Raw genomic sequence first — 12,603 nt, forward strand, 5'->3', positions numbered from 1 at the left:
ATTTTAGCTGTGAAATTGCTTCATCATGTATTCATAGGCCACAAACGATCTAGTAGCAACATAAACCAAGTGCAGATGTGCAAAACACCATTACTGTATATATGGGTTTCATCTGTACCCCCAAGCATGCTGTTTCCCAATTTATCCCCCCCCCCCTTTTAGGAGCAACAAAACCCCATGGACTGGTACTGACAAGACAACAAAAGATAAAGTAGAGGGTTGATAAAGGGAAGGTTTAGCTTTAGGTAAAACTAACCAGGAGGCTGAATTGGGAAGAAGTAAATCAGGGACAGAAAACTAAAGGGAAAAGAACTCATTCAGGAGGAGGAGGCAGCGGCGGCGGCAAATGAGGGGGTGGACTTGGCAGAAGGGGTACACAGAGCAGGGAGGTGAGTGAGGCCCAGGAGAAGAGAGCAAGGAGAAGTAAAGGGCAGGGAGGGGCAAACGAATAAGGAGGAGAACGTGGGGCAGAAGAGGAAGGCACGGGAGTGGGGGAGAAGAAGAGGGGCACAGAGGAGAGAGGCAAGGAGTGGGGAGGGGCAAAGTGGAGGGTGGCGAGGAGGAAGAGGGGGAGGGGAGAGGAAGAGGCAGAGGGATGGGGGACGATGGGCGCGGAGGAATCGGGGCAGAGCGTGGGGAGAGGGGCAGGTACCTTGCGCCCAGCGGCAGAAGATGGTGTCAGCGAGCCCGCCGGGCCCGGCTTTCTTGCCCCACACCCGGTGGACAAGCTCCTGGCTCAGCTCAGACATGACGGGGCGGCGGCTCTCGGGCCGGGCGGAGGCGGCGGCTCCTGGCGCTGGAACGAGAGCGGGCTGCTACCAACCCGCTTTTCCTGAACATAGGAAGGAGCCGGAGCAGAAGCGGCTGCCGGGACCGGGGGGGGGAAGGGTCCAGCAAACAGCCGCTCACACAGGAGGGGGGAGAAACCGCCGCAGCCGGCTCTGGTAGGTTTCACTCAGCGGAGTCGCCTCCAGAAGAAGCTTCCGGTTCCTCTCCCGGGTGAACGGGAAGGGGAAGCGCCGCTCAGCGCCACTTCCCTCCTCTCAGCCCGTCTGGCTGCTCCGTTATCGTCCTTCCGCGGGTTTTGGCTCGCGCTGGGCGGTGGCCCCCAGCTCGCGCTCTGGATGCCGCCGGACTGGAGAGCGCGAGGCTGGGAGCAGCCGTTGGGAGTGTCGCGTTCTCCCCCGCGGCGCCTCGTTCCGCGCGGGCCGGGCTGGGCGCGGGCTGCGGGTGCGGAGTCTATAGTCCGAGGCCCCGGCGAAGCGGAAGATGCCCCTGAGCCCCTTCCCCGCGCCTGTGGGCCCTGGCGGCTCGGGCTGTGTGGGCCGAGGAAGGGGCTGTGATGCAGCGGATCTGGGTCCCGGGGCAGAGCCCCTCTCCTGGCCCAGGCAAAACCCCTTGTGGGGCCACTTGCCCAACACGGGCATCACCCTGCCTCTATCCCTTCCCTGGGTAATCTTCACCACAGGTTCTTCACAGGTCTACCTGGGCGTGCCAGACCTGCCTCCTGCCCAAACTCAAATCTCAGCCTCTCTCTTTGACAGCTCCTTGTGGATGTCTAGCTACCAGCTCAAGATCAATGTGGCTGGTAGAGCGTTCTTCATCTACCCCACCACCACCACCCAAAAATATCAAAACCAAAACGTCTTACCTCCTCCGTTGATCGCTGTAGGGTCCACCACCATCCTGCCCGGCGCTCAAGTCCACAGCGTGGGCATCATCTCTGACTTGACCCTCTCTCTAGGTCCTCATATCCAGGCTATAGAGAGGGTCAAGTTAGAGATGATGTCCACGCTGTGGACTTGAGTACCCGGCAGGATGGATGCATCTGAAGAAGTGGGTTTTTTACCCATGAAAGCGTATGCCCAAATAAATCAGTTAGTCTTTAAGGTGCCACCGGACTCCTTGTTTTTGTGGATACAGACTAACACGGCTACACATGACAGCCTTTCCTATGCATCCACACTGCTAAAAGTTTGCCAGGCTCTCATCACCTCTTGCCTTGGTTATTGCAATATCTTTCTCTTTGGCCTTGACAAAAACAATCTTGCCCCCCACCCCACATCCATTCTGAATGCCGTTGCAAAGATCATTGTCCTAGCTTGTCACTTTGGCCACGTCAGCCCACTCTTTGCATCCTTCTATGGGCTCCCTCTTCTGTATCATGTCAAACAAGCTATTTGTCTTCATGTTCAAGGCCCTTCACAGACCTGACATCTTTCATTTAGTGTCAAAAGGTCAATTCCTGCCACCTCCATTGCTCACTTGTTAAATTTCAAACACCTACCATATTGCCCCTCACACTTGGAAGAAGTTCCCCATAAGTGTCCACAAAACTATAATCATAATCCTCCTTTAAACCCCTTTTTAAAATTATCCTTTGCTGTGATGCTTCTGAAAAATTTGACAACGCTATGGCTCCTGGTATACTGAGACGACAGCCTAGCTTGCTGACCAATATTGCCATATTTCCTTGAACTCCCCTATCTGTCTGTATCCATCCGTTGTCTCATACTAGATTGTTATCTGTTTGGGGCAGGTGCTGTCTTTTCTGAGTTTGTATAGCACCTAGTGTCCTAGTCCATGACTGGGGATCCTAGACACTACAATAATCATAAAAACAGTAGTCACTGGGCAGGCTGGGGCCTTGTTCCTCCCTGTACCCAGGCTCCCTGCCCAGGCCTTAGGAGGCAGGACTTACTCCCCAACCGTCGGAGCAGAGGGCTCCTGCTAGCCCAGAAGAGCCATGATTGGGTGACAGTGTGCCTTGAAAAGGGCTTGGTTAACAACCCCAGAGACGAGTAGGAGCAGCTTCCCTATCACAGAGCTATTGATGCAGGTCGTGTTGCTGTGGCAACTTGTGGCCTACTAGTCTATGTACTCTGGCTGTCTGGGGCCAAAGGAGGGAAGAGATGGTAATCTGCCCTTGCTTGTCCCAAACCTCACCCCCAAAAGCGGGACTAAAATAATCAGTAGTGCTATAATTAATACTGCAGTTCCAATTGTGATAATTGGGCTTCAGTGCTAACTGTGGTATGATAAAAGTGAAAAGCAGACATGGCCTAGACTTGGAGACCTGTCTTGGAGAGATTATGGGAAAGAGCGTGGGAGGAGTTGGGCAGCTGTGGATGGAAAAAGATAAAAGGCTGCCCATTGCTTTCTCTTAGGGTTTGTGTACATTCAAAAGTTATTCCAGAGTAAGATAGGGTGTGAATTTAAAGCAGAGTATCTATTCTGGAATACTTCCCTGTGTGAACACTATTATTCCACAATAAAAGTGCCTTTTTCTGGTTTATCTTAAGGCACTTTCAAAGTGGAGTAAACTTATTTGGAACAAGCAGCAAAGAGTCCTGTGGCACCTTATAGACTAACAGACATATTGGAGCATAAGCTTTCGTGGGTTAATACCCACTTCGTTGGATGCATGTAGTGGAAATTTCCAGAGGCAGGTATAAGTATGCAAGCAAGAATCAGGCTAGGGATAACGAGGTTAGTTCCATCAGGGAGGATGGGGCCCTCTTCTAGCAGTTGAGGTATGATCACCAAGGGAGGAGAAACTGCTTTTGTAGTTGGCTAGCCATTCCCAGTCTTTGTTTAATCCTGAACTGATGGTGTCAGATTTACAAATGAAGTGAAGCTCAGCAGTTTCTCTTTGAAGTCTGGTCCTGAAGTTTTCTTGCTGCAGGATGGCTACCTTTAAATCTACTATTGTGTGTCCAGGGAGAGTGAAGTGTTCTCCTACAGGTTTTTATATATTGCCATTTCTAATATCTGATTTGTGTCCATTTATCCTTTTACATAGGGACTGTCCAGTTTGGCCGATGTACATAGCAGAAGGGCATTGCTGGCACATGATGGCATATATTACATTAGTGGACGTTCATTCACTATCACCTTATTCAACCGTGAAAGCTTATGCTCCAATACCTCTGTTAGTCTCTAAGGTGCCACAAGTACTCCTTTTCTTTTTGCGAATACAGACTAACACGGCTGCTACTCTGAAAACTGTTCTGATAACACTGTCTTCCTTCTGTAAGAGCTAAAACTAAAGGGCCTAGTTTTCTAACCATTCTGTGGGTGGACCTACCACAGAAACTTCATTGAAAGTTCTGCTTATAGATGACAGACAAAATGGGGTTGTAATATTTTACTTGTCTAATTTGTCATCACCCAGTACTACTTCTGAATGTTTTATTGATAGTCTAAATGTGCTTAGCCTATGTGTCTTTTGCAAGCCTGCCAATATTCTGGTTTAGCAGATACCAGTACAGCAGCTGCTTGCTGGAATTTTTAATCTCTTTTGGGTGCAAGTATGGAGGATTGATCAGCAGGTGGCACTGCTGTACTTCTTTCTGCTATAGTAAGACATGTCAGAGTTTTCCAGTACAGTGCCATTTCCACATTCCCATTGAGTTCTGATACTGATTTGGGTACATTAATACAATATTTCATCAGTGTCTTTCTACACAGAATAACTGCATAAGGTGCTTAACTGAAGCAAATTCCCTGTCTGCAATAGCATTGTGCGTCTTGATAGTATTGGCCTAATTTTGCGCTTATACTAATGTAAATCAGGAGTAACTCCAGGGATCTTAGTGGAATTAAACTGTAGTAAGATCAATATAAGAACAGAATCACACCCTATATTTCTTACAATAATTGGTCTTTTCCTTCTTGTTCTGCAATTTTTTCCCATTTTGAATCAATGATGCATAGTGTATGAGGTGCTTTACAATGTTACACAAAATGGATAATTCCCTGCAATTGTAATGCACTTTCCTTACAATTTTCAAGTGAACATAGTCATGGAATAACAAGTATAATAGACTGTAAGATTAAAAACAGTTCTTTGAGGAGGGGGCAAAAAGTAGACATAGAGGGAAATGTTTCAAGCTGGACATAAGGGTGAGAGAAGGATGATCACAGGAGTGCTCCCCAATTTGTCTGATTTAGTGCATGGAATGCTGAGCAAGAGGCCGGTATATGGCAAAGGGAGTTCAATGCAGACAAATACAAAATAATTAGTCTGGGAGCAAGAAACCAATCTAGGGAATATGTGCCAAATAGAACAATCAACCAGTACACTGGCCAGGGAAAGCATCAGGGAATTATTGTGGAAACATCATCAGGCCAGTGCACAGTATCAGTAAGAACAATGAAAAAAGGCAATCAGTATAGTAGGTTGTATTAATAGCAGCACAGAATACAAAATAAAAGAGGTGAGGCCTTGGCTGTGTAAGTCATTTGAGTTAGCCTGCCTAAGGACTACTGATTCATATCTTAAAAAAAGAAAAGGAGTACTTGTGGCACCTTAGAGACTAACAAATTTATTAGAGCATAAGCTTTCGTGAGCTACAGCTCACTTCATCGGATGCATTTGGTGGAAAAAGCAGAGGAGAGATTTATATACACACACACACACACAGAGAACATGAAACAATGGGTTTATCATACACACTGTAAGGAGAGTGATCACTTAAGATCAGCCATCACCAGCAGCAGGGGGGGAAAGGAGGAAAACCTTTCATGGTGATAAGCAAGGTAGGCTAATTCCAGCAGTTAACAAGAATATCAGAGGAACAGTGGGGGGTGGGGTGGGAGGGAGAAATACCATGGGGAAATAGTTTTACTTTGTGTAATGACTTATCCATTCCCAGTCTCTATTCAAGCCTAAGTTAATTGTATCCAGTTTGCAAATTAATTCCAATTCAGCAGTCTCTCCTTGGAGTCTGTTTTTGAAGCTTTTTTGTTGAAGTATAGCCACTCTTAGGTCTGTGATCGAGTGACCAGAGAGATTGAAGTGTTCTCCAACTGGTTTTTGAATGTTATAATTCTTGACGTCTGATTTGTGTCCATTCATTCTTTTACGTAGAGACTGTCCAGTTTGGCCAATGTACATGGCAGAGGGGCATTGCTGGCACATGATGGCATATATCACATTGGTGATGTCTACCAATGACATCCGATGAAGTGAGCTGTAGCTCACGAAAGCTTATGCTCTAATAAATTTGTTAGTCTCTAAGGTGCCACAAGTACTCCTTTTCTTTTTGCGAATACAGACTAACACGGCTGCTACTCTGAAACATATCTTAAAAAGTGTGCACTCACAAATTCCAGTGCCTTCATAAATGTTATGGGGCTGCGTGCACACTTGGTTATGTGTTTGCATAGTCCCACGGGGCTAAAATGACATATGCATTTTAGAAGATTTATGCCACTTTATGCAATACAGGTCAAGATACTCAGAAAATATATTGTTGCCTTTAATAGAGTGGAGCAATAAAGTTGATACAAAGTTCAAAGAATTCAAATATATGCTAAGTGAATGATGTCTTGGTTGTTCATTGACATTTACAACTTAGATGGAGGAGTGGGGGGGGGGTGCGCGCATGAACATTTGCTGGAGGGGGTGAGGTTGAACTTGGTGGACAAAGGGATTAGGAGGTGAGTAGGGATCTATTACTCTGTTTTGGAGTTAAGAATGTACCAGTACTTTTATTTTTCCTGTTTGAATACTGATTGGCACTTCTGAAGTCCAGTGGGGAAGCTAATAATTCACTTAATTTTAATATGCCAACTGATCTGCATGTTATAATGATAACTGTGTACTGCTTCACACAAATAGAACATTCCTGTATATAGTATGAATTTGACCTCTGCTCTGTGTAAAAGGTGTGACTCAGCATGGAAAATATAATTTAAGAAGAAAACAGTTACATGTGGAAATAAATGCCATTTTGTTACTCTGCAGCATTGCTTGAATATCTCCAAATTAACATGCACATTTAGTCTTCTTAACAAAGGATGGATCTTTATGGTGACAATCTGAGTTATTTTTGCCTGTTTTTTATATTAAATGTATAGGAGCTCTTTTCCATTTTTTATTCTATGCTGCCATCATGTGGCTGTTTGCCTTGTTAATTTACAATGTACCTGCTGCTTTTCAATACACACAATTTTTCTATTTTCCTTTCTATTGAATACACAAAATTCTATTCAACTTATTTTTTCTTTGCCAGAAAGATACAGTTAATTGCTTTTTAATTCTGTTTTGTTTTCTTAGAAGGACACAGAAACAACCACTCTCCCCCTTCAAATCTCTACTTCAAACTTGCTTTGTTCTGTCTGCTTTTCCCCCATTAACCTCTCTGTACTACTTTATATTCCTGCATTCACCTCTGATCATTTAAAAACCAAAATTTACCTCACAGCAAACAATAAATGGATGAAAAATATAAACAATTTATACTTTCTGTATGTGTACAAGTGCCCTTGTTCATTCTCCTTTCCTTTCCCCCCTCTTCCCTTTGCTTTTTCTGACTAATTCAAAGCCTAATCCTGAAAAGTGCTTGCATTATCTAATGGCCTGGTCCTGTGAACTGCTGAGGGCTGTCTACTCCCAGGGGCGTTCAACAGAGCTGTAACTAGACATTTTAGTACCCGGGACGAGCAAGCATATTTGCACTCCCTGCTGGGGTTTTTTGGCATTTCTCTGCCCCATTTTTCCACCCCTGCCACACTTGCCCCACCCTGGTTACTGCCCCGGCATTCAATAGGAGTGAAGAGTAGTTCGCACCTCACAGGATCAGGTTTCTGAGAGCAAAGATTGTGTTGTCTTATTTGTCTTTAAAATGCATTTTGTGGCTCTGGTAATACATAAATAAATATTATAATAAGAAAATGCCAAGCTGCTCAGTGTATACAGCAGAGAAGGGAGTCACACTTGTATAGCCAGCTGCTCTAGTATGGGTGGGGAGCTATAAAGTATTATTATAATTATTTGTTAGACTTTCCAAGGCAAGGTTTCTATGGTTCCCCATTCCTATTTACTCTCTTCAAAGCTTTGGTTATCTAGGGAAAAGAAGTAGAAAATGTCCACCAAGTCTATACTGATAATACATTGTTTAGAAGTTCAATGTGGCACAGTAATGTTACTGGGATAGATTGGGCCTTTGTTCCTAGCTGAGTGTGTAGGGTGTAGCTGAGTGTGTAGCTGCACCATCCCAGAAGGAGCCTTGGGAAGGAATGGTGGTTTAGTTGCCAATTCTCCCCCGCTTTACCTTTGCTTCCAGGGGAGTGGTGGGGAGCAATCTACACCACCTCTTCACAAGGTGCAGTTTACTTCCTCACTTGCATCAGGTGAATTTTAGTGGCTACCATGGGAGGGAGGGGCAGAGCGTCCATTCTGTGAACATCCTGCCCCTCTCTACCCTCTTGCTCACAGACAGGAGGAGAATAGTAGCCCCATGGAGCCTATCTCCCACACCTTTGGACTTGCAATCCAGACAGACAATGCAGGGAATGGGGATGTGTAGGGAGAGGGTGGGCCTTAATGTCCTCTGACTCACCTGTGGCATTAGGGCCACTGGCTATTTAGACCACTGGAATATGAAACTAAAAGAATATATAGTGATTTAAGGACTTATTTGTAAAATTGCTGATGGTAAGCATGTGGAAATGAAAGCTACACAAATGTCTCAAAGCTAAGAACAGGACATAGCACTTGGTAAATTCATTATTGTGCCAAATACAGTAGGAAGAACATTGCTACAGGAGATAGCTGATGCCATTGGAATATGCTGGGCCTTCTCTTTCAAACTCGGGGGCTATTTTCTGAACTCACCTCATGTTCTCATCCCACAATCACCCTGTAGAAATTCCTCCATACCCTCATCCAACTATTTCCCTGTAGAGACTATTTAGTAGCATCTGTTTCTGCCTTAGTAATGCCACACACATACACATACTACCATGTTTCCCCTTAATGCAAGACCTCATACAGTTTCAACACTTCCTTTTCAATCACCTCATGTATTGTTCCCACCATTTACCCTGTAGAGATCCCAATTCTCTTTTGGACTGCACGTAATTATCAGATCACTTCTCTTGGTTCCCAGGCTGCAAGATAGATCATATCGCTCCATCCTCTTAAATTTAAGTAATGTACATTTAAGAAAAAATAGTATTTCAGGTAAATGACAAGCTCTTTCTAGATGGATTGTACTTTTGGAAGCTGGAAGAAAAACAAGATAAGAGTGCTCAATATAATTGCAAAGATTTTTTTGTGCTACACATAGATCAGCAATTCTCACACTTGAAAACTTAGTGTACCATATCTAAAACCTAAAAAGTACATGAAGTATCACCTTCATAATTTTAATCAGTGTAATTATAATGGATTCTTACATTGATAAATCAACTCATTTTTCACTTGACTGCACCATTATATGTGTATCACAATTTGATAACTGCTGGTCTAGCAGAAACCAAAAGAGCACATCAGGCAATTTTTTTGTGTGAAAATAATTGGTTTTAATATAGGAAATAGTATAAAATTAACCATACCCGAGTAGTTTAATTATAATTGTGTTACCTATCAAGGAGATAAAACAACCTATTGATTTCCCTTGATGCATGTGTATATTGGCTATTATCATTAGTGGTAGTCATCCTTCTCACAGAGGGGGGAAGTACTACTAAATGTTGACATATGATTCATAGCTCAGTTTCTATTAAAGTTAATAATTTTAATTTCAAGCCAAGCAGGAATGCCACCTTTTTTTTGCATATTTTCACAACATTGGTTTAGTTTAAACTACAGCACCACTGATTGAAATTGATTCCTACCAAGCTATAGTTTTATCATTTGCAGAAACATTGACAAGAATTAATATCCCTATTTGTACAGTAGCAGTTACATGAAAATCTAGCAGGTATGCTGAGGATTACCAGAGGGAATGATACAAGATTTCCCTCTAGAAAGGGAAAAAAGTATGACACTGAAAACAAGAAATTGGACAGACTTGCTTATACATTTTTTTTTCAGTTATCAAGCATGGAGTTTTCAGTTCCTTGATTTCTTATGGTTTGGATTTTGTTTTTGTTTCTTAGTGCTGCTTCATCTAGCTTTAAAGTCATAAAATAAAATTATATTGTAGAGTCAGTTTTTATTATACATTCACATGGTTACTCCGGACGTGACCTGTGGCATATTGCTCTGGGTTATGGACTGCAATTCTTATGAATGGTAAGAGAAAGAAACTGGCAATATAACTGCCAAAAAAGTAAAGATTTTGATTGTTAAGAATTTCAAGAATTAAATGTATGTATAAGCAATAATATTAATATTGTGTGTTCAGCTTCTTTGACTACAGGTGGCTCAGACAAAGTTTTAGCTCTAGGAGACGTTGAATCAACTAATAGCTTCATGTGCATGCAATACTCTTCAGCAAGTTGCACCAAATATCTGCAGTAACTGCAGTGAAGAAAAAATAAAGAGAATAAGCAATCATGCCAAATTCTCTTGTAAGAATGAATTATGGATCTTCCAGTTCTATGTATCTTAATGTTACTAGTACTATATAGAGTATTTGATTTGATTTTAATTTTAAAATGAATGTCTATGTAGCATGAAGTTGAATATCTAAGTGATAACTGATGTTCGCCAGGTTTCTCCCAAGATTATTGTTGCTTCCCTATACAAATAGAACCAGAGACTTCTTGAAATATAGTTTAACTCATTAAAAATTTCTTGGGGTTCTGGTATTGTTTTCTTCTGAAGCTAAGTGAAAAGTGAATATTTTTGTAATCAAAGTTTTACTTTCTCTTCTTTTTGTGGGGTCTAGAAGTCTGAGAACAGGTAGGAGAACATGGGAGATTATTGAGGATGTGTCATAGGAATGTGTGAAAATCGTAGAGGGAGTATTACAGGGGCCTGAGATCATTTGGGGGCACTTATAGGGAGGGAGGACAAGTTGTGGGAACATTGCAGGGAGGCCATGTGAAGTGCTACAGGACCTTGGAGGTTTTTGGGGAACCTGTTGGAGGCATTTGTCAAAAAGATCAAGAGGAGTGAGAAGTCTGCAAAGGGGGAAAAAAAGCAGGCATGAATAGCCAGGACTCAAGAGCCTATAACTTTAAGGTAGCTCATGTAGTGCTGGAATTCTAACTGTGAAGGTAACAGGGGACTGTATCAAGGGGTGCTGGGACTCTTTCAGGGAAGTTCATCAAGAGGGAGGATAACGTGGAAACAGGAGCTTGCCAGGAGGGTGAGAGCAAAGTTATTGGAGTGCCAGAGCACATGAGCTATGAAAAACTAGAACTCTGTCAAGGAGAATCAAAGGTATAGAATGGGGCTTTGGAGAGACAGAGGCCTCTGTTTGTGTTTGGAGTGCAGGGAATCTCTTGATTACAGCTGTGCAGGAGTGAGAATTTCTGTATCATGGGAAATTCTGTGATTTCAGCATTTGTTTTAATTACACATCAGCTCTTGTTTTCTCCGACACTTCCTGCACCCCATGTGCTTTATATTCTGTGCAATTCTCTCTTCGGGACAATTTTTTTGTCTCCTTCATCACTGTCAATTTGTACCTATGTCACACTGTTCGCTAACCTTGGAATAGCCTCTGAAATAGTCTTCCTAAATGATAGACATCCTATCTTTCCTCCTTCAAATCTATCCTAAAACCCATTTCATTCATCTAATCTTCCCAATGACATCTAAAATGTAAAATAATAATATGTGGGGGAGAAGTCCACAGGGTGGATTATGATTAGGCCCTACCAAATTCACAGCCATGAAAAATGTGTCACGGACCATGAAATCTGGTCTCCCACCTGTAAAATCTGGTATTTTGTGTGCTTTTACATTATACTATACAGATTTCACAGAGGAGACCAGTGTTTCTCAAATTGGGAGTCCTGAACCAAAAGGGAGTTCCAGGGGGGTCACAAGGTTATTTTAGAGGGGTCATGGTATTGCCACCCTTACTTCTGCAGTGCCTTCAGAGCTGGGCAGCCAGAGAGCAGAGGCTGTTGGCTGGGCGCCCAGCTCTGAAAGCAACACCCTTCCAGCAGCGGCGTAGAAGTAAGGGTGGCAACACCATACCATGCTACCTGTACTTCTGCGCTGCTGCCTTCAGAGCTGTGCAGCCAGAGAGCGGCGGCTGCTGACTGAGGGCCCAGCTTTGCAGGCATCAGCGCAGAAATAAGGGTGGCAATACCATACCATGCCATCCTTACTCCTGTGCTGCTGCTGGTGGTGGCTCTGCCTTCAGAGCTGGGCTCCCGGCCAGCAGCCGCTGCTCTCCAGCTGCCTAGCTCTGAAGGCAGCGCTGCCGCCAGCAGCAGCACAGAAGTAAGGGTAGCGGTACCATAACCCCCTCCCACAATAACCTTGCGATCCCCCCACAACTCTTTTTTTGGGTCAGGACCCCTACAATTACAACACTGTGAAATTTCAGATTCAAATTTCCCAGTGCAACATTGGGAAAAGGAGTCATAAAGTGAGAACCTGTTGTGAAGAGGGAGATGATAGCTAAAGGACTCCACGCAAAAAAGGTTCCGTTTTGGACATTTTTCAGTCAGAACATTTTGATCTTTATCCATCCTGAGCTGAATCACCAAAGGGAATATCATCACCCCACAACAAAAATAAACTCACTCACAGTATTTTATGAAGATGCATTATCATAGTTTATATGACAGTAATTTTGCCTGTCTCACCTTAAACTTGACATTTTGAAAACAGTGCAATTAGCAGTAACTTCAGATCATCCAAATTAGCTGAATTTTTTCCTCTTCATGTCAGAATTTTCTGCCCAG

The 12,603-nt window shown here is 43.5% G+C and overlaps 1 protein-coding gene across 1 annotated transcript in view; it reads right to left on the bottom strand.

Annotated features, from left to right (window-relative positions):
• The window catches only part of MINDY3 (MINDY lysine 48 deubiquitinase 3), a 93,321-nt gene extending 92,125 nt beyond the window's left edge, over positions 1-1,196 (bottom strand). Inside the window, exon 1 of the mRNA XM_038391356.1 lies at positions 653-1,196. Coding sequence (XP_038247284.1) covers positions 653-749 — 97 coding nt within the window. The 5' untranslated portion in view covers positions 750-1,196. The remainder of the gene's footprint in view (positions 1-652) is intronic.
• Between the last annotated feature and the right edge of the window lie 11,407 nt (positions 1,197-12,603).

This window comes from Dermochelys coriacea, chromosome 2 (genome assembly GCF_009764565.3).
Source record: "Dermochelys coriacea isolate rDerCor1 chromosome 2, rDerCor1.pri.v4, whole genome shotgun sequence".
In the NCBI taxonomy this organism is placed as follows: Eukaryota; Metazoa; Chordata; order Testudines; family Dermochelyidae; genus Dermochelys; species Dermochelys coriacea.